Raw genomic sequence first — 21,626 nt, forward strand, 5'->3', positions numbered from 1 at the left:
TCCCGCCCGAGGGTTCGGATCCCACATACAGACCGGTTCCCGCTCACTGGCTGAGCGAGGCACGGGAGCAGCGCCGAGGGTTGCAATCCCGTTGCCGGTCCCCAGTCCGGTACGGGGGCAACACTGAGGGTTGCGATCCGTTGCCGGACACGGAAAAAGAGAAAAAAAAAAAAAATCTGTAAGAAATTATTTTCAGAAAATATTAATTACCAAGATTGGACAGAAAAACTGTGGGACATTTGACGCAGTAGCAGGCATAAGTGAAATTGGCTGGCCCATTCCCCATCCACAATTTCTTCCTTCCTTGCCTGCCTCTATTGTAGAATCATAAAAAACAAGACAAGTTGATTTCCCAAGTTTCCTTGTGGCAAGGGGTGGCCATGTGACATTTTTGGCCAATGAGATATAAATGGAAGTGTTAGTGTTACTTTTTGCATTTTCTTCTACTTGCCTAGAACACAGTTAAGAGCCCTGGAGCTGCAGCAGCAATCTTGCACCAAGAGAAAAACAAGCATGAGATAAAAGCCATTGTACTAAGAAACTTAGAGTTGGTGCTATTGCTGAGCAACTGCATCACCCTCCACTGCTTTTGTGTGGAGGAAAGAAAATAACAATATATTTAAAGCCACTGATAGTTAGGTGATCTACCACTGAAAAAAGACTTAAAGAATATAAAATGGTGCAGCTGCTCCGGAAAATAGTATGGTGGTTCCTCAAAAATAGAATGATCCAGCATTTCTACTTTGGGGTGTCTACCCAAAAGAATTGGAAGCAGGGTCTCAGGGATATTTGTACACCCATGTTCATAGCAGCATTATTTAGAATAGCTAAAAGGTAGGAGCAAGCCAAGTGTCCATCACTGGACGAATGGATAAAAATGTGGTATGTACATGTGAGTACGTGGGCTGGGGGAATGGAGAATGAGTAGTTTAATGGACTTAGAGTTTCAGTTTTACAAAATGAAGATTTCTGGAGATTACTGCATGACATTCAATATTTAAACACTAAACTGTACACTTAAAAATGGTAAAGATAGTAAACTTTATGTGTATTTTACCACACATTTAAAAAAAAAGACTCTGGGTTTATAGCTGGCTGAGGTCTATGTGATATAATTCTAATTTTATGTAAACCATTCTAACCCATAAAAAATATGGAAAGTTCCCAGTTCATTTTACAAAGATAGTATAACTTTAATATTAAATATAAAGATAGAACAAAAACCAAAACTAATGACTGACTTCCCTTATGAATATAAAGGCATAGTTTATATTTTTGCATTTAAAAAGGGAAAAAAATTCTGCTCCCAATAGGAATAAATGTAAATATGAAGGCATAGTAACTCCATAAATATAAGCAATTATCATGGGTCAATTAAGAAAAATAAAAAGACAAAAGAAGAGAAATAGAAGGGCTGGCCTGTGGCTCACTCGGGAGAGTGTGGTGCTGATAACACCAAGGCTACGGGTACGGATCCTATATAGGGATGGCTGGTTCGCTCACTGGCTGAGGGTGGGGCTGACAACACTAAGCCAACAGTTAAGATCCCCTTACTGGTCATCTTTTTAAAAAAAAAAAAAGAGAGAGAGAGAAATAGAGAGTAGAATAGTGGTTACCAAAGGGAGGGGGCAGGGGACTGGGGAAAGGTTGGTAGACCGGTACAAAGTTACAGTTAGATAGGAAGAATAAGTTCTGGTGCCCTAGGGTGGCAATAGCTAATAATGTTGTATAGTATATCTCAAGATAGCCAGAAAAAAGGATCTTGAATGTTATAACCACAAAGAAATAATAAACGTTTAGGTGGTGGATATGCTAACTATTCTGATTAGGTCATTGTACAATATATGCATGTATTGAAACAACAAACTATCCCATAAACATGTACAACGAAAAAAATTTTTTTAATTTAAAAAGAAAACTAGGTCCGGCCCGGTGGCGCACTGTGCTGGTGCGCCGCTTGGGAAGTGCGGCGGCGCTCCCGCCGAGGGTTCGGATCCCACATGCAGACCGGTTCCCGCTCACTGGCTGAGCGAGGCGCGGGGCCAACACCGAGGGTTGCGATCCCGTTGCCGGTCCCGGTCCGGTGCGGGGGCGACACTGAGGGTTGCGATCCGTTGCCGGACACGGAAAAAGACAGAAAAAAAAAAAAAAAAAGAAAGAAAACTATATCTTATTGAAAGACGTAAAACAACTGAAAGACATGCTGTATTCATAGGTTAGAAGATCTTCAATATATAACTTGAATGCAATTTTAATTAAAAATAGCATCAAGGATTTTTTAATTGATAAAATGATCTTCAGTTCTTACACATGAATTTTCTTGAGACTAGTAAAAAAATATATATAATAAAAGAGAGTGAGGTAGGACTTCCCCTGCCAGCACACAGAATACTCTGAGAAAACATTTTAATCTAGTTGACGTAGTATTGGCATAGAAATGGACAGATTAGTAAAACTAGGAATTCCAGAAATAGAGCCCAGTATATCTGACAGTTTTGTATATAACGAAGATGACATTTCAGTTCAGAGGTAAAAGGATAGATTATTTAATGTTATTGGCACATCTAGAGAAAGTAATTTTGTGCCCCTTACTATGACACATATAAATTCTAGATGGATTAAAAAATGAATGTAAAATAATTTTTATCTTTATTTTTAAAAAGATGACTGGTAAGGGGATCTTAACCCTTGGCTTGGTGTTGTCAGCAACACACTCAGCCAGTGAGCTAACTGGCCATCCCTGTGTAGGATCTGAACCCGTAGCCTTGGTGTTATCAGCATCACATTCTCCCGAGTGAGCCACAGGCCGGCCCCTAGAAGTTTTGAATTTTAATGCGATCAAATTGTGTACAATTTGCCTGGTTTTAAAATGTACACAAGTTTTAAATGAAGAACCTAGGCTGTATCCTATTAAAGAACTCTTTGCAAATTGACATGAAAAAGACCTTGTGATAGAAACACCTGGGCAAGGGGTAGGGTTAGATAGTTCAATGAAAGACGACATCTATATGGCCAGTAAACATGAAGAAATGTTTTTTTTTTTTTTTTGTCTTGTCCTTTTTGTGGCCGGCCGCACCGTGCTCAGCCAGTAAGCTCATCGCACCGGCCATCCCTATATAGGATCCGAACCTGCGGCGTGAGCGCTACTGCACTCCCAGCGCTGCACTCTCCCGAGTGCGCCATGGGCTCGGCCCAAGAAATGTTTGATATAGAATATAGTGCTCAGGGGAATACAAATTAAGATTACTTTATGCCTATCAATAAGACATGGAAAAATAAATATATATATAAAATTCTTATTGCCGGTGGAGATGTAAGGAAAAGAGTACTCACATTATCTATAGAAATGTGAATTGTTACAGCTTTTGGGAAAGCAATTCAGTATCAGCTATTAAAATAAAAATGCAAATACTAGGGCTGGCCCGTGGCTCACTCAGGAGAGTGCGGTGCTGATAACACCAAGGCCACAGGTTTGGATCCTACATAAGGATGGCTGGTTAGCTCCCTGGCTGAGCGTGGTGCTGACAACACCAAGCCAAGGGCTAAGATCCCTTTACCGTTCTTCTTTTAAAAAAAAAAACAACTTTTGACTCATAAATTTCACCCAGGCGATTTATTGCATGGAAATAAAAACACCAGACCTTGAGGGTATACATACAGGTATGTTGTAGTATTGTTTCTGATGGGAAAAACCTGTAAACAAAGTAAATGCCCATTAGTAAGAGAGTAATTGAACAATTTTGGTACAGTCACACTCTGGAATAATATGCAGCTATTGAAAGAATGAATTTAGAGCTTTATCAGCTGACTGGTGAGTAATTGAGTGAGAAAAGCAAAATGCAGAATAGCACTATCCATATCATACTAAATTTGCAAAACAAGCCTGAAAACCAACATATATAGGTGAATATATATACACATCGTGTACTTGTATGTCATAAGGACTTGGAGTAAAAATACAGAACATATACGAGGGAGTTAATTTGTTTTAGTAATAAGGTGAGTGAAGGGAGAAGGGAATAGGGGAGGCAAGTAAAAAGACAAGGATGCATGAAAAGTAAGGCAGTGTATCACGTGATCCTGCTGATGCCGTTTCTCTGTGTTGAGGGGAACACGTCCACTCCCCATTCTTCATTTTCCATACCTAGTTCTTTCCTGTTAGAAAGTATATTAGTTTTTCGAGAAGTTTGTATGGCATCTTGGTTACTCCAGATTGCTAATGTACTTATATGCCAGGTCTCTTATCAGAAGGAGGGGAGTTGTATGTAAAAAATCAGTGAATTATTACTTTGAAAAGTGAAAGTGCTTTTCTACTGTAAAATGTTCTTATATTTGTCTTCTTAGGATTTAATGAAGACACTCCGCAAAGAAACAGATTTGAAACAAATACAGACTCTAATACAAGGAACTCATATACGACTCAAATATTCAAAGAGTGAACTAGAGATGATTAAAAAGAAGCACCTTGCTGCCTTTTACCGGGTACTACAGACTTATGTAAAATTTGATGGAAATTAGAACTAGAGCAGAGTTTCAGGAATTATATAGATAGCATCATGTAGTTTTTAGATTCTTTACCTTATAATTGAGGTAATATTATAGTCCTTTAATTATTTTTATGGTTCTTAATCTTGTTATCCAACTGTACTTGAATTCGTCTTAACTCATGGATTCCTCTTTTATTCTAAAAGACAGCTATCATGTTTTTGGCTTTACTATATAAAACTAAAATAGCCACGTTAAAAAATGTTTTCTCTTTTGTTATTAGGAACAATCTCAGCTACAAAGTGATCTACTAAATATTGAGTCTCAGTGTTATATGCTGAGCGAAGGAATCGAAGAACGAAAACAAAGAATTAAAGAATTTCAAGAAAAGATTGATAAGGTCATAAATGTTATATTTATTACTGAAAGGCATATAGAATATAGTTCTAGACCAGATACCAGATTTAGGACTTCCTGAATATGTGCTAAAGCAAAGGATGATAGTTAACAATGCCCTATCAGAAACAACATGTAAGCTAAGTTTTATTGCTTTGCCAAATTAGTTTCCTTGGATCTTTTGAGAACCGCTATTGCCCATCTCAAGAGACAATGACCAGTGCACACTCCCTTCTATCCAACCTCTCCTTGCCCATTGTAAAAATTAGTCTCTTCCTTTATCCCACTGTTCTTGACACCAGGGGGTAGAGAACTGTCATTTACGTTAACTTTTAAGGCTCCTCATTTACTCAACAGTTATTTTTTTCTAACACCTGTTAAATGCCAGGCATGGTGCTTGGCTCTAGGGGCAAGAAAGATTTGGTTATCTAGCCTCTGCTTATAAAGTGTCAGGAAATTTCTAATTTAACTTATTCCACTGTTGGGTATCTCTGATCCTCCAAGAGTTATTTGTCAGATCATCACTCTGTAACTTCCATCCATTGCTTTTAGTTCTGCTTTTTATCACATGATTTGAAACCAGACTCATGTTGCTCATTAATTATCTCTTTTCCAGATTAAATATCCCTAATTTCTTTTATCATTTCACATTACCATGGATTTAAGGCCAGTTTTGGTAATCATCCTCTGGATGCTCTGTTGTTTGCCAATGCCCAGTACAGAGCATGTCAAAATATTCTCTGATCAGTACAGAGTATCATGCATATAACGCTGTGCATTTAACTTTCCATTATTTGGATTATCTACTTGTGCTAATTGGATCGATCTCATGCATCAATCTTATCACATTTATATTTAATGTACATTCAACTAAAATCTAAAAGTTTTTAACTTGTCCTTCTGTTAAGACAGGTCTCTCTCATCCTACAATTATACTTACATGCAGGGCTTTAAAAATATTTGATTTAAATTTTATTTTGTTGGATTTAGCTCATTTAATTTTTCCAAATCTATTTTTTTTTTCTTCCCCAAAAAGATAACTGGTAATGGGATCTTATCCCTTGACTCGGTGTTGTCAGCACCATGCTCTCCCAGATGAGCCAACCAGCCATCCCTATATGGGATCCGAACTCATGGCCTTGGTGTCATCAGCACCACACTCTCCCGAGTGAGCCATGGGCCGGCCCATTCCAAATCTTTGGTTCTTAAATCTATGCTCTATTCCTCTGCATACTGTTTAAGATGCTATAGTATTACTCATATGAAAGAATGTTTTCTCTGTTTACATAGAGTGTTATATTTTGGAGTGTTATATTTTGGTGTGACTAAAGTAAATGACTAAATCTTTCCAATTTTATATTAAACCCTTTATAAAGCCAAAACACTTAATAAGACCAATTGCAAGCTTTCTTTATTGTTTTTCTGAATAAGAAATTTGAAAATAGATGCACATAGTTTGTGGAATTAAAGGAAGAAGAAAGCACTGACTCCTCAGACTACAGTAATGTTTGGTAGAATTAGTTTTTGACCTAATCCACAAAAATATAAGAGGGAAAAATTTATATTTAAACATTTGTCTATATGTTTCCTAAAATTAATTATTAAACCTGTTTTAAAATAATTTAAAAGGTAGAAGATGATATTTTTCAACACTTCTGTGAAGAAATTGGTGTGGAAAATATTCGTGAATTTGAGGACAAACATGTTAAACAGCAACAAGAAATTGATCAAAAAAGGTATTTTTATTAAGATGTTGGTAAGCAACTTACATGCATGTAAAAGTAGTAACTATTATTTCAAAATTTACAGGAATTATGCCTGAGGTAGTTTTTATTTTAGTTACTCCAGAAATAGCTAGTAAAAATTCATATTATACAGAGATCTAATTCTTTCATTCCATAATTTTTAAAAGAAAGCACAGATATACAAAATCAGAGAATGGGGGCAAAATTACACATGTACTGGTTATTAAAAGAATAATGTAACACTAATTTGCTTTGTTGTCTGTACATATCCGTACATGCAGATAAAATTGATAATTTTCAATAATGTATTACCAGAAGTTACCCAAAACAAGATAGAAAAATCTAAGGATGCCAGTTACCATAGGGAAAGAAAGTAAAAATGCTTCCTTCCTACCCTATCCCCACATGTACCAAGCACATATGGTTTCACAGATGAATCATCCCAGCAAAATTTAAAGGCATGGGTAACTTCAGTGTTTAATGTTTAAACAAATGTTCAATATTTGAACTGTTTCAGTGTGTAGAAGAGGAAGAAATGCATTTTTTCTGAAATAAACATAATATTGATGCCAAAATTCAAAAAGGTACACATAAACATCTGCCAGGCACCCTTCTAGGCACTGAGGATTAAATTTTCAATTTAAAACTATTTGTTGGTGGTATATTGAAATAAAATTGTTTTTTGTTGTTTGAATTTGTATCCTGAAATCTTGCTGAATTTATTTATTATTTCTGGTAGCTCTTTTGTATATCCTTAGGGTTTTCTACATAGATAGTCATATTGTCAGTGAAAAGAAAGTTTTATTTCTGCCTTTCCAGTTAGTATATCTTTTATTTCTTTTTCTTGCCTATTTATACTTGCTAGGACTCTAGTACAATGTTGAATAAAAGTGGTGTAAACAGACATCCTGCCTCATTCCCAGTCTTAGTGGAAAAGCATTCAGTCTTTCATGATTAGGTATATGAACTTCAGAATGCCCTTTATCAGATTAAGGAAGCTATCTTCCATTCTTACTTTATAGACGTTTTTTATCATAAATGAGTGAATTTTGTCAAATACTCTTTCTGGTATCTATTGAGATAATTGTATGGTTGGGTTGGGGTTTTTTTAGTTTATTAATAGTAAATACATATAATAGTACATTATATTGATTGATTTTGGAATATTAATCCACTTTCCATACCTGGGGTGAACCAAATTGGTCATGATCTTTTTCATATGTTTTTTGGGTTTGACTTGTTCAAATTTCATTACGGATTTTTACGTCTATGTTTATGAGTGCACTGATCTGTAGTTTTCTTGTAATGTCTTTGTCATGTTTTGGTATCATTGTAATGCCAGACCCATAAAATGAGCTGGGAATTGTTCTCTCCTCTTCTTTTTTCTGGAGGAGTTTGTATAGAATTGGTATTGTTTCTTCCCTAAATGGTAAAATTTGCCAATGAGGCAACCAAAGCCATTCACCTTTTTTGTGGGAAGGCTTGTGGTTTTGTTTGCTTTTTACAGTTTTTAATTTTACTAGCATTTCCAATTTATGTCAAATGATATACTGTTTTTCATTTATAACAATAAATGTTTTCTTTTAAAACTAAATATTCCAGGGCCGGCCCAGTGGCTCACTCAGTAGAGTGTGGCGCTTGGGAGTGCGGCTGTGCTTCTGCCGAGGGTTCGGATCCCATATAGAGACCGGTCCGCTCCCTGGTTGAGCACAGTGCGAGCGTGACACCGAGGGTTGCAATCCCGTTGCTGGTCGCGGTACGGGCGCGGTACGGGCGCGACACCGAGGGTTGCGATCCCATTACCGGTCACGAAAAAAAACAAAAAAGGAAAAAAACAAAACTAAACTAAATATTCCATTAATAATAATAAATGAAAATCTCCTGTTAAAAATAAGATTTCTTGAATTTTAAAAGCGAATGACTTAAAGAAATAAACAATAAAGTACAGGCAATACCAGAAAGCTTTTTAATTACTAATTTTCAGTTTCCTTAATAAGACATAGTACAATTCTAGTTATTTTTTTTTCCATTGGTGAGCTTTGCTAGTTTGTGTTTTTCAAGGAATTTGTGCATTTTATGAGTTGTCAAATTTATTAACGAAGTTATTCACAATATTTTCCTACCTTTTTAAAGTCTTCAGGGTCTATACTGATGTGCTTTCATTTCTGATATTGGTGATTTGTCCTCTCTTCCTAATATCTAGCTAGAAGTGTATCAGTTTTATTGATCCTTTATAAGAACAGGTTGTGGTCTTATTGATTTCTCTGTGGTTTGTTTCTATGTTATTGATTTCTGCTGTTGAATGTTTCCTTCCTTCTACTTATTTTGTTTTAATTTACTCCTTTTCTGGCTTTTTAAGATGAAAGTTTACATCATGTATTTTAGATTTCTCTTCTAATATAAGCATTTCAAGCTGTTTATTTCCCTGTAAATACTGTTTAAGCCATATTCCACAAATTTTGGTATGTTGTATTTTTATTTTCATTCTGTTCAAAATAATCTCTAATATCCCTTGTGATTTTTTTTCCTGTGACTCTGGGTGATTATTGTCTTTTTTATCTGTAATAGTTTATGGTTATGAATTAAAATTCATTTCACTTTCAGAGATACATATGAAAATATTTACAGATTTGAAATTACATGAGGCCTGGTGGGAAGGGGCAGTGAGTGTGGTTAAAGATGAAACAAGATTCGGGCCAGCCCGGCGGCGCACTGGAGAGTGCGCCGCTTGGGAGTGTGGCGGCGCTCCCGCCGAGGGTTCGGATCCCACATACAGACCGGTTCCCGCTCACTGGCTGAGCGCGGCGCAGGCGCAACACCGAGGGTTGTGATCCCGTGACCGGTCAGTAAAAAAAGACAAAAGAAAAAAAAAAAGATGAAACAAGATTGACCAAGAATTGATAACTATTACAGTTGAGTGAGAGCTACAAGTGGGTTCATTATAGTATTCCTCCCAGTTTTGTATTGTTTTGAAAATTCCATATGAAAAAGTTAAAAAATCAATGTACTCTGCTTACCACTTATAATGCTTGACTTTATTATACTAGATTAGAATTTGAAAAACAAAAAACTCGACTTAATATTCAGCTGGAATATAGTCGCAATCAGCTTAAGGAGAAACTGCAAAAGACCAACACATTAAAAGAAACTATCCAGAAAGGTAGAGAAGACATTGATAACCTAAAGAAGGTAATAATGGGTGGCTGAAGTGCCTCTCTATTTAAATTATAACATCCTTCCTTGAATAAACATGTGGAGCTCCTGAAGTGTCCTAATAGTGATAGAAGGAGTGGGAGGGTAGATTTGAGAAATACTTAAAATCAGCAGAGCTTCATGAATTATTGGATATTGAAGTGGGAGGGAGGACAAAGGGGATGCTACCAATGACTGCTAAGTTCTAACCTGGATGATTGGTGATGGTAGGATCAGGTTAATGAGAGAAAATTCTGGACCCTTGGAGATTGAATTGCCTTTGTAACACCCAGATGGCAATTTCCAGCAGGTAGTTAAAGAGTACGTACATAAGGGGAGAAGTCTAGGCTGGACATACAGATTTGAGAGTTGCTGGTTATGAGAGTAAATTGAAACCATATGAGAATGGTTGAGAATCCCAGGCAGGGAGGTAGGTAGTGAAGAGCAGTGGAACAATGATGGGATTCCGGAAGGTGACCAGTTAGGTTATGAGGAGAGTCAGAAGAGGTGTTAATCATAGAAGCCCCAGAGTTTCAGGAGGGAGGATGTGATGAAGGCTGTCAAAAAGGCACGGTCAGGAAAATGTCTGTTTAATTTCGTATTAGAAGTCATAGTAGCAAGACCACTTTCACTGCACAATGGGAACAGAAGTCAAATGGCAGTGAGCTGAGGAATGAATCCAAATGAAGGATGAAGGCAGGTAGTGATTACCAGTTTCCAAAAGCATAGAATGAGAGTGTGTCACAATCTATGATAGAGGTTCGAGCAGCACACAGAATAAAGAGACTTATCATGGAACGAATGGTTTGGTTTTATTAGTAGTAAGGTAATCTATTGACCTTATTCACATAAAAGATGGTAAATCTACAATGCAAATCCTCTCCATTCAGACTGAAGAGAACTGTCTGCAAATCGTGGATGAACTCATGGCAAAGTGGCAGCAACTTAAAGACATACTTGTCACTCAGAATTCCAACATTGACAAAGTTCAAACTCAACTTGGAGAGGAACGGAAGAAGTTTTTGGCTGTTGATAGGTAATTAAGAATTCATCAATTGCAAAGACTTAGCCAGAGTTCTAAACATGTATACCATCAATTTGAAATTTCAAATGTTGTGGGTTGTTTTTTTGTTTGTTTGTTTTTTTGCATCTGGCTGGAGTGGATCCAAGGCCTTTGGTGTTATAACACCATGCTCTAACCAACTGAGCTAACCAGCCAGCCCAAACATTCTAATTTGGGGGAAAACCAAGAGGGGTAGTTAGTTGTTTAGAGTAAATAATTCTTTTTGGTGGATGAAAACATGAACCTGTGTAGAGTCCCTTACCTTAAATCCCTCTTGATACTGGTATCTTCCTGCTGTACAGAGATTCCCTGTAGTCTGTGCAACATAGCATACAGCGTCAGAGAGTAGAATGTAGAGCCACACTGCCTGGTGTCACGTCCCAGCTCTGCTACTTACATACTATGCCTTACTTTCCTCATCAGTAAAATGGGATAATAATAGTGCCTACCTTATAGAATGCTGTGAGGATTAAATGAGTTAATATTCATATAGCACTTAGAATAGTACCTGGAACACGATGAACATACATTAGCCATGATTGTGACAATGCTTTGAATTGGCTGGCATGTCATACCAGAATGACATCTGCTTTCCTGTAGGATGGACACAATCATAAGTGATCAGATGAAATGAACTCTCTGTTTTTGCTCAGCTTCTTGGCATTTTACAATTTTCCTCACTGTCCAAAGATCTTCAGTGTTTCAGAAAGTTCTTTTTCTAAGATTCCTGAGTAGAATTAAAGTCTGCTTACTCTTGATTTTTTTACTCTTGTATTTAGTTTAAACAAACTCATTTGTTCATTTTCCTATTCTTGAAAACCATAGTCCTTCCTTCCTTCTTCCTCCCTCCCTCTCTCGCTCTCCTCCACCCTGTCCTCTTTCTAGGTCCCTTTAAAATCCCACATTGTTTCAGCTGGTAAAACCCAAGCCCTTACTTTCAGATAGAAGGCCTTACATTAGTGGTGGTGGTGGTAAAGAAACTTCAGATTAGTAGGTGTGTAATAACTAACTTGGTAAGACATTTTTCTTGCTAAGAGATGTTTTGTCTTGGTTTGAGATTCTAAAATGTAGAGCTTATATTTAAGGGAAAAGTGCAGCTTGAAAAATTATACAGATTTAAAAATAAAGTAACTAGGAAAGCACTGTATATTTGTTAACCCTGATTAAAGCAGTAATGTTTATTATTGAAAAATGTTCCCTTGGATTAACTAATTACATTTATGGCCTTTTGCAGGAGTGTTAACTTGTAAATTAGTAGCATCAATGAGAGAATTCTAGAGCTTATAGCACTAACAGGAAAAAATATTTTGTCATGGAAGTTTATAACATACATTTTTCTTCCTTGGTGCTACTTTACACAATGAGTAAAATCACTTTCATATCTGTGTATTTATAGGGAAATGGGAAAGTTGCAAAAAGAAGTTGTAATCATTCAGACTTCTCTGGAAAAGAAACGATTAGAGAAACATAACATGCTGCTTGATTGCAGAGTTCAAGACATTGAAATAATTCTTTTGTTGGGGTCATTGGATGACATCATTGAAGTGGAGGTATTCTATCAAATGATTTTAAAATATGTGCAGTTGTATGGAAATTAATGCAATGCCCTTTGACTGCTTATTCTTTCTTTTGTTCTATAACTCCTTTAGGGGTGGGGAAGACATCTTCTTCTAGGAAGGAAAATGGGCAAAATGGTTGTCACTCTAGAGGATTAGGAATTTTGTGCATTTCTCTTTTCTCTTTTGTTAATCATGTCTCCTTAGCTCTACAGGATGGATCTGTGTTTCTTACCTACATACTATATACACAAAAGAAAACAGAATTAAAGCTATTGGAGTTAAGAACATTTTTGCACAATGAACCGCAGGCTGTATGCAAGTCACCTGCCAGCAGGAGCAGTTCCCTGCACTCTCGTAACATTGTAGGTAATGTGTGGAGGGATCTTGCTCTGCACCTTCACCAACAACTGTATCAACGTGGTTCTTGGAAGAAACAGGTCTCACTGAGTATCTCCAGGTGGTGACAGTGCAGGGAGAGGCAAGAATGGACACCCAAGAAATCACAAGATAAAACCCAGGCCCACTAATGGTCAACATTTCCCTGTTGGCCTTTTTTCTTTCATTTTCACCACATTTCTATTATACAGCATACTGTAGGATGGTTGGAAGTATATGCCCTTACTTCTGTCCCTCATGTTAGGGAAAGATGACTGTTCAGTTCAGAAAGAATGTCTTACTATTAGCTAATCCCGAGTATAGTGAAAGTAGTTATTTTGCCTCTCAAGTCATCTGTGAGTTCTTACTGAGTGTGTTAGTCAATCTCTTCTCTCTGGTCTCCATATGTCCTCCTCTCCTTTCTACTGTGCCTTCAGACACTCAGAAATTCACTCAGTTTAATCCAGTTTTCAGCTCCATAAAAGGCCTTGGGTCCTTTGGGTTATTCAGAATGAAACATCTATAAAAGAAGCTTTTCTCTTGCTAATATTGACCACTTCTCATAGCATAATTCTGATGTGATACTATACTGAAAAGTCTTTGTCTTTTTTCTCTGTTTTAACAGTTATCACATTCTAGACAGGAGATAAGGAAAGGAGAAGACCCTTTCCTGGCCACAAATGACATAAACCCAACTCAAATAGCTTTAAGATTAAAAAACAAAAAAAGAAAGAAAGAAAGTAGGAGTAAAGGGATGGGGTGGAGTGGAGGAGGTCTCGCGCATGGCTGAATCTGGGAACTTGAATGCTGCTCTTTCTTGCTCAGAATGTATTGGCTTTGTTTTCCCAAATCAACTCTCCCCACAGAGCTGGAGGTGCAAACCACTGGCTTTGACTAGAAGGGACAAAAAACTTTCTCCTGCCCTGTCTCAAAAAAATCTTGTCAGAGAATTTGGATTGGCTTATTCTGGGTCTTGTACTCACTCTTGCGGGTGTGAAAAGAGGGGAAGAGGGGCCTGTTACCAGCAGAAGTAGGTGGGAACAGAAAAACAGTACTCATTGTACTACAGAAAGAAGAAGTCTGTTTAAAAGGCAAGGTAAATTTAAAAGAGGCTTGTTATAGAATGGAATAGAGGAGGAAGCAGTTTTAATGACTAACTTCTCCATAAATGTTGGTCAGTAACAGTGTTGCTGTTCTGGTCCCATTGTTATTTCAATTACTGAACCTTCAGAATTATTCTCCGGCATGCCCACCATCAATGTGAAATCACTTATATCTTTATTAGCATGAAAGACTTCCATATTTATGGAAAGGTATTTCAAAGCAGGTATAGTATTAAAACTTTAAGGTGAATTCATAATGAATTATTATCTAAAAAGAAAAGTGAGACTTCCAGTTCAGCATGTAGAGGCTTGGAAGTGGCCACTCTGTCTTAACAACAAGTAAAAAGTTGAACAACATGAAAAATCAATAATTTATTAGATTCATGAGGAGTAAGGTCACAGGTCAAATTGCTGCCCCCCAAATTAGAGAGACAGACAGTTGAATACATGGCATCACATTTTACCAGAGGAGAAACCCATGAGCAGAAACCTCCATGGGGAACCAGTGCTACTGGGGTAGGAAAACCTAAACTGTAGTTTCTGAATTGCTGGAGGTTCAGTGTGGACAAATCTAAGAGATAAAAAGAGAAAAAAGTCTGGTTTCAGGGGATCCAGGCACTGTGAATATCAGAGAAAAATCCCCTTATGCTTAAGGCAGGGGGAGGAGGAGAGGAACCATTCTGAGAGCCAGAGAATTCCATTGTTCTTAAGGTCTGTCCTCAGGAGAAACTACTTAACCAGAGCCTAACCTTCTGGGGTTTTATATTAGTGCCTGATCCCTCTGGGGGAAGGGAAATACCCAACTCCAGTCAACTCTAGCCACCCTGTTCCACCTAAGGGGAAAAAAATAACTTCGAAAAACTTGTGAAGTTCACAGAACATGGACACAAGCTTGTAAAGACTGAGACCTAATCGTAGGAGTGTAGAATGCTTCTCCCCACAAACCTCACCACCACATTGCTAAAGGCCTGTTTATAGCAATTCCTTTTACCCAGTACATCATGTTTGACTATCAAGAACAAAAGTACAAAACATACTAAAAGGCAAAATATACAGTTTGAATAAACACAACTGTCATCAGAACCAGACTCATATGGCAGGGTTCTTGGAATTACCAGACCAGGAATGTAAAATGACTGTGATTAATAAGCTAAGGACTCTAATGGAAAAGGTAGAAAACCAGAAAGATCAGGTGGGCAGTATAAGCAGAGAGATGGTATGTTAGTCTCTTTCTGTTGCTTTTAACAAAATACCTGGAACTGGATGATTTATAAGAAAACAAAACTTATTGCTTACAGTTCCAGCTGGGAAGTCCAAAGTCCAAGGAACACATCTGATGAGGGTCTTCTGTGGTGGCTTTACAGCAATTCAGAGGTCTCACATGGCAGAAAATGGCTGAGAGAGAGAGAACTTCTCATATGCTCTTCTGTTAAAGCTCTCAGAACCGTGCCTATAACCACATTTATTAGTCCATCCTCTAGACTTGGTCCTCAGAATCTAATCACCTCTTCAAGGCCCCACCTCTCAATTACCATAATAGGATTTCCCACCCTCTTAACACTTTCACACTGGGGACTAAGCCTCCAATACATTAAATTTTGGGAGGACACAGTTCAATCCATAATAGATGGAAATTCTAAGAGAACAATAAAATGCTACAGATCAAAAACACATGAAGAATTTTTTTGGTGGGCTTATTAATAGGTTGCACATGGCTGAGAAAAGGATATCTCTGAGCTTGACGATATCTCCATAGAAACCTCCAAAACTAAAAAGTGAAGAGAAAAAAGACTGAAAAAAAACCCCCAGAACAGGGACCCTCCACCCACAACCAGGCACACTGCCAGTGCCATGGGGCCTGCCTGGGGTCCTGAGGTGTGGATCTGGGAACCGGACCCTCCTCCCACAACCAGGCACACCACCATTGCCACCACCAACTAGGTAAGCATGCTAAAAACATCACCTCCATGTGGGTGGCCCACTACAACCACCACAATAACCACGGCTGCCATGAAAGCAGCTGGATGCCATAACCACAATGCAGATGGTCTGCCAGCCTTTGGAGTGCATTGACACAAGGAGAGTCATCAGCAGAGACTAAAGAAAAGAAGAGGCTGTCTCTGTCCACAAAGCTTATTCCATAGTGACAGAAGAAGCATCTGCTCTACAGTAATATTGGGGGACCTGAACACACCTCTCAGCATTGGACAGATCATCTAGGTAACAAATCAACAGAGTAACGATTACTCTTTCTGAAAGAGAGAAGAAATCTAGGATAATTAGTGGGGGAAGGGGGGAGGGAGAGGGGAAGGGGGAGAGATTGACCAAGAGGTATAAAGAATAAGTATGATTTGTAACAATATATATGCTAGTAATATTGATTTGATCAACATATGTCAATGTTGAACCCCCAACATATGTATAATCAGTTGATTCAATAAAAAGAAAAAAAAAGAATAAAAACAGAATAGAATATTCAGGAACTGTGGAAGAGCTACAAAAGGTGTAACATATCTATAATGCGAATACCAGAAAGAGAAGAAAGTAACAGAAGACATATTGGGAACAAGGACTGAGAATTTCCCGAATTTAATGTCAGACATCAAACCACAGATCCAGAAAGCTCAGAGAACACCAAGCAGGTGTTTGGTGGTGTCTATTTAGACAACACCAAAGGTATGCCCCATGAAATAAATAAATGACAAGTTGGACTTTATTAAAATTAAAAATTTCTGCTGTGTAAGAAACTGTCAAAGGAATGAAAAGACAAACTACAGACTTGGAGAAAATATTTGCAAAAGACATATCTGATAAAAATCTGAAATATATAGATAGGCATTAAGCCCAGCTGAAGGAGCTGCTTGGAGTCTACACAGTTGTACTCCCCTAAAGGAGATGATACTGTACCCCACCCTCTGTGGCTCACAAGCCTTGTTCACCTTCTTAGAACTGGAACTGCTGCAGGAGGTTGTCCAGGGTCAGGGGGAGGGTAGCTGTGCCCTCACCCTCAGGCTAGAACTAAAGCTGCAACGCTGCACACTCCCTTTGGGGGAATCTTAAAACTACCCCTCCCAGTCCACCTATAGAGACTGAGCTGAAGGGGTGCATTGCCCCTTGGGGAATTGCTGTCTTAGTCAAGAAGCTGCTTGGCTGAGGTAAGCAGCTGTGTATTCCAGGGCTGAGCTGATGTAGTGCCTCACATCCCAGGGAAACAGAGCAGTGGCTGAGCTGAGACACCTTGTTCTAGGGGCCAGACAACTCTGGTACTCTTAATCCCTGGAGCTGGACTGTTACCTAGAGACTGAGCTGCTGAGAAACCCCTTCCCCCAGGGAGTAAAGTCAGCACTATGCTGCTCCCTTCCCCCCAAAGCCCAAAAAGCTGCACCCCTCCATTCTGGGTTCTTGCTGCCACTGCACTTGGCCTCAGAAGACTGAGATAGTGTTGAGACCCTCCGTTTCAGGAGCTAGAGTCACCACTACAAGGTGCATCATCCTCTGGGAACTGAGTGACAACTGAGCCCCATTTGCTGTGGTTCTCAAATTGCAGCAGTATTCTGCTCCCCAGCTCCAAACTTCCAGAGTACCCTTTTCCCCCCAGAGTTGAGGTAGTGCTGTGCTCAGCCTGCCAGGGTCAGAGTCACAGCTAACGGAACCAAAGCTGTCAGGAGGGCCTCAGCCACAGATCCTAGTGTGGGCAGTCAATATCTAACCCTGCTACAGAGTGTGAACCTGTACCGCAAGACCTAGGTACCCATAATAGGTTTGTGAGACACTGAGCCCTTAAGAGCAGAAACAATGAAACCACTAGAAGAAAACATAGAGAAAATGCTACACAAAATGGGAGTAAGCGGTGCTTTTTTGAACAAGACTACAAAGGCACAGGTAACTAAAGCAAAAATAGATAAATGGGACTACGTCAAACTAAAAAGCTTCTGCACAACAAAGGACACTAAACGAAGGGAAGAGACAAGGTACAGAATGGGAGAAAGTGTTTGCAAACTACACATCAGACAAGGGACTAATATCCAAAGTATATAAGTAACTCAACAGCAAAACAACCAAATTAAAAAATGGGCATAGAACCTGAACAGACCTTTTTCAAAAGAAGACATACAAATGGCAAACAGGCACATGAAAAAATGTTCAACATCATTAATCATCAGGGAAATGCAAATTAAAATCACGAGATATCTTTCTTCAGTTAGAATAGTTCTTATCAAAAAGAGAAAAATAACAAATGCTGGTAAGGATGTGGGGGAAAAGGAACTACCTCAATGGTGGGAATGTGAACTAGTACAACCATACTGGAAAACAGTATGGAGGTTCCTCAGAAAACTAAAAATTGAACTACCTTATGACCCAGCAATCTCACTGCTGGGTAATATACCTAAAGGAAATGAAACCAATATATCAAAGAGACATCTGCACTCCCATGTTCATTGAAACACTATTAACAATAGCAAAGAGATAGAATCAACCTGAATGCCCATCAACGGATGAATCGATTAAAAAAAACCTATAGTATATATGCGCAATGGAATACTATTCAGCTATAAAACAAAATGAAATCCTGTCATTTGCAGCAACATGGGTGGAACTGGAGACCATCATTTTAAGTGAAGTAAGCCAGGCACAGAAAAACAAACACCACGTATATGAAAGCTAAAAAAATGTGATTTTTATAGAAGTAGAGAGTAGAATAATGGTTTCCAGAGGCCCAGGAGGGAAGGCAGGGTGGGGGTGAGTGTGGTGGAGGGGACTGGTAGATTAACAGGTACAAAACTATTGTTTTAGTCTGTTTTGTGTTGCTATAACAGAATACCTGAAACTGGGTAATTTATAAAGAAGACAGGTTTATTAGGCTTATAATTCTGGGACAGCTGCATCTGGCATGGGCCTCAGACTGCTTCTACTCATGGCGGAAAGTGGCAGGGAGCCGGTGGGTATAAGTAGATCACATGGCTAGAGAGGAAGCAAGAGAGAGAGAGGGGGTGGTGCCGGGGTCCTATAAACAACAAGCTCTCGCAGGAACTAATAGAGTGAGAACTCACTCATTACTCCCCCCTCCCCCAGGGAGAGCATTAATCCATTCATGAGGGATTCACCCCCATGACTCAATCAGTTTCCAACACTGCCACATTGGAGATCAGATTTCCACATGAGTTTTGGTGGGGACAGCACATCCAAACTCCATCAGCTTAAGCTACTTACCCTAAGTGAATTAATTTACAGTATGTGCCTGTATTAAAACACCACCTGTACCTCATAAATATGTAGAAATGTTAAGATTAAAAAATAAAAACTTAAAAGAATAAAGTACTGATACATGCTACCGCATGGATGAACCTTAAAGACCTTATGCTCAGTGCTTATATGAAGTGCCTATAATAGTCAACAAACTCATAGAGTCAGAAAGTAGAGGGCCGGCCTGGTGGCGCACTGGAGAGTGCGCCGCTTGGGAGAGCAGAGGCGCTCCCGCCGAGGGTTCGGATCCCATGTGGAGACCGGTTCCCGCTCACTGGCTGAGCGTGGTGTGGGCGCAACACCAAGGGTTGCGATCCTGTTGCCGGTCAGTAAAAAAGACAAAAAGAAAAAAAAAAGGAAAGAAAGAAGAATAGTGGTAAACAGACTGAGGGGATGAGGGTGTGGGAAGTTTTTAATGGATACAGAATTTCAGTTTGGATGATGGAAAAGTTCTGGAGATGTATGGTGGTGATGGTTACACAACAGTGTGATTGCACATAACACCACTGAACTGTACAGTTTAAAATGGCTAAAATGGTAATTTTATGTTTTGTACATTTTATCACAATAAAATTAAAAGTGAGTAAAATAAAATTAAAACTTTAAAAGAAAAGAAAAATATAGAGAGAACTCTTAAAATCTAAAAATAAGAAACCAACCTTATTAAAAATTGGACCAAAGACCTAAACAGACACTTCATCAAAGAAGATATACAGATGGCTACACACCTACACCACTACACACCTATCAGAATGGCCAAAATCACCACTACACACCTATTAGGATGGCCAAAATCCAGAACACTGACAAAACTAAATGCTGACGAGGATGTGGAGCAACAGGAATTGTCTTTCATTGCAGAAATCTATAGAATGGTACAGCCACTTTGGAAGACATTTTGGTAGTTTCTTACAAAACTAAAAATACTCTTATTGGGCCAGCCCGTGGCTCACTTGGGAGAGTATGGTGCTGATAACACCAAGGCCATGGGTTCAGATCCTATATAGGGATGGCCAGTTCGCTCATGTGGGAGAGCATGGTGCTGACAACACCAAGTCAAGGGTTAAGATCCCTGTACCGGTCATCTTAAAAAAAAATAAAAAACTCTTACCATATGTTCCAGCAGTTGCATTACATGGTATTTACTCAAAGATGCTGAAAACTTATGTCCATTCAAAAACTTGCATGTGGATGTTTATAGCAGCTTTATTTATAATTGCCAGAACTTTGAAACAACCAATATATTCTTTAGTAGGTGAATGGATAAACTGGGGTACATTCAGACAATGGAATACTATCCAGCACTAGAAAGAAATGAACTGTCAAGCCATAAAAAGACATGGAAGAAACAAATGCATATTTCTAAGTGAAAGAAGCCAATCTGAAAAGGCTAAATACTGTATGATTCCAACCATATGACATTCCAGAAAAGGCAAAACTATGGAGACAGTAAAAAAGATCAGTGGTTCTCAGGAGTGAAGGATGAACAGATGGAATACAGAAGATTTTTAGGGTAGTGAAACTACTCTGTCTGATACCTTTACCGTGGGTACATGTTGTTATGCATTTATATAAACCCATAGAAGGTACACTAACAGGAGCAAATGCAAATGGAAACTTTGGACTTCAGGTGATTATGATGTGTCGGTGTAGGTTCATCACTTGTAACAAATGGACCACTGTGGGGAGAGGCCGTGCATGTGTGGTTCAGGGGGATATGGGATATCCCTGTAACCTTCCTCTCAACTTTGCTGTGAACCTAAAACTGCTCTAAAAAATAAAGTCCATTTTTAAAAAAAGATACTTCTCCGCTTTGTGCTAGTGAAGCTACACTGGAAGATTGCATTCACTCGTGATGCTTTTCAAAGTCCAGGATAGTGAAGAAAACCTAGACCAGGTCATGTTGGAAAGTGAAGGCTTGGGGAATACGCTAATTCTCTTCAAATAGATGAAGGTCTCTCATGTGGACCACACTTGTTCTTTTTGGTCCTGAGGAGAACACTAGATTTGAAGAGTAGAGGCCACTTCCTAGTAGAAAGATAGAGGGCATCTACTGGTGAGTTCCCCAATTGGAATTTCGTAAGCACATCTAGTGGTGGTGGTGTAATAGTGATGCTGTACGAGATATTCTACAAGCCTCAAATAAAACCATTAGATATGAGTTGTCTCTCTCGTGATGGTTTAACAGTGATCACTGGTTAAAAATGATTGTCTTACAATTGTTGTAGGAGTATTGTCTTACAACACTTGTGAGGTAGAACCTGACATTCGCCTTCTGTTGGAGGTGTTCAGACAGAGGGTAAGTTACTTTGACCTGCCAGGGTTCTCATAGAAGATTCTTATATGGTGGGCGAGACTTTACTAGATGACTGGTTCCCAAATCGTAATGTGCTGGGGAAGCATCTGGGAATCTTGTTGCCCAAGAGTCTGCATTTCTAACAGCTGGCAGGTGAGGCCTGCTGTC

At 38.8% G+C, this 21,626-nt stretch overlaps 1 protein-coding gene across 1 annotated transcript in view; it reads left to right on the top strand.

Annotated features, from left to right (window-relative positions):
• The window catches only part of LOC103598719 (structural maintenance of chromosomes protein 1B), an 87,633-nt gene that overhangs the window by 52,769 nt on the left and 13,238 nt on the right, over window positions 1-21,626 (top strand). The window contains exons 13-18 of the mRNA XM_008582764.1: window positions 4,345-4,482; window positions 4,769-4,885; window positions 6,511-6,617; window positions 9,674-9,815; window positions 10,709-10,854; window positions 12,278-12,431. Of these exons, the coding sequence (XP_008580986.1) occupies window positions 4,345-4,482; window positions 4,769-4,885; window positions 6,511-6,617; window positions 9,674-9,815; window positions 10,709-10,854; window positions 12,278-12,431 (804 nt within the window). The remainder of the gene's footprint in view (window positions 1-4,344; window positions 4,483-4,768; window positions 4,886-6,510; window positions 6,618-9,673; window positions 9,816-10,708; window positions 10,855-12,277; window positions 12,432-21,626) is intronic.

The sequence above is a fragment of the Galeopterus variegatus genome, unplaced genomic scaffold (assembly GCF_000696425.1).
Source record: "Galeopterus variegatus unplaced genomic scaffold, G_variegatus-3.0.2 Scaffold2719, whole genome shotgun sequence".
NCBI classification, from domain to species: domain Eukaryota; kingdom Metazoa; phylum Chordata; class Mammalia; order Dermoptera; family Cynocephalidae; genus Galeopterus; species Galeopterus variegatus.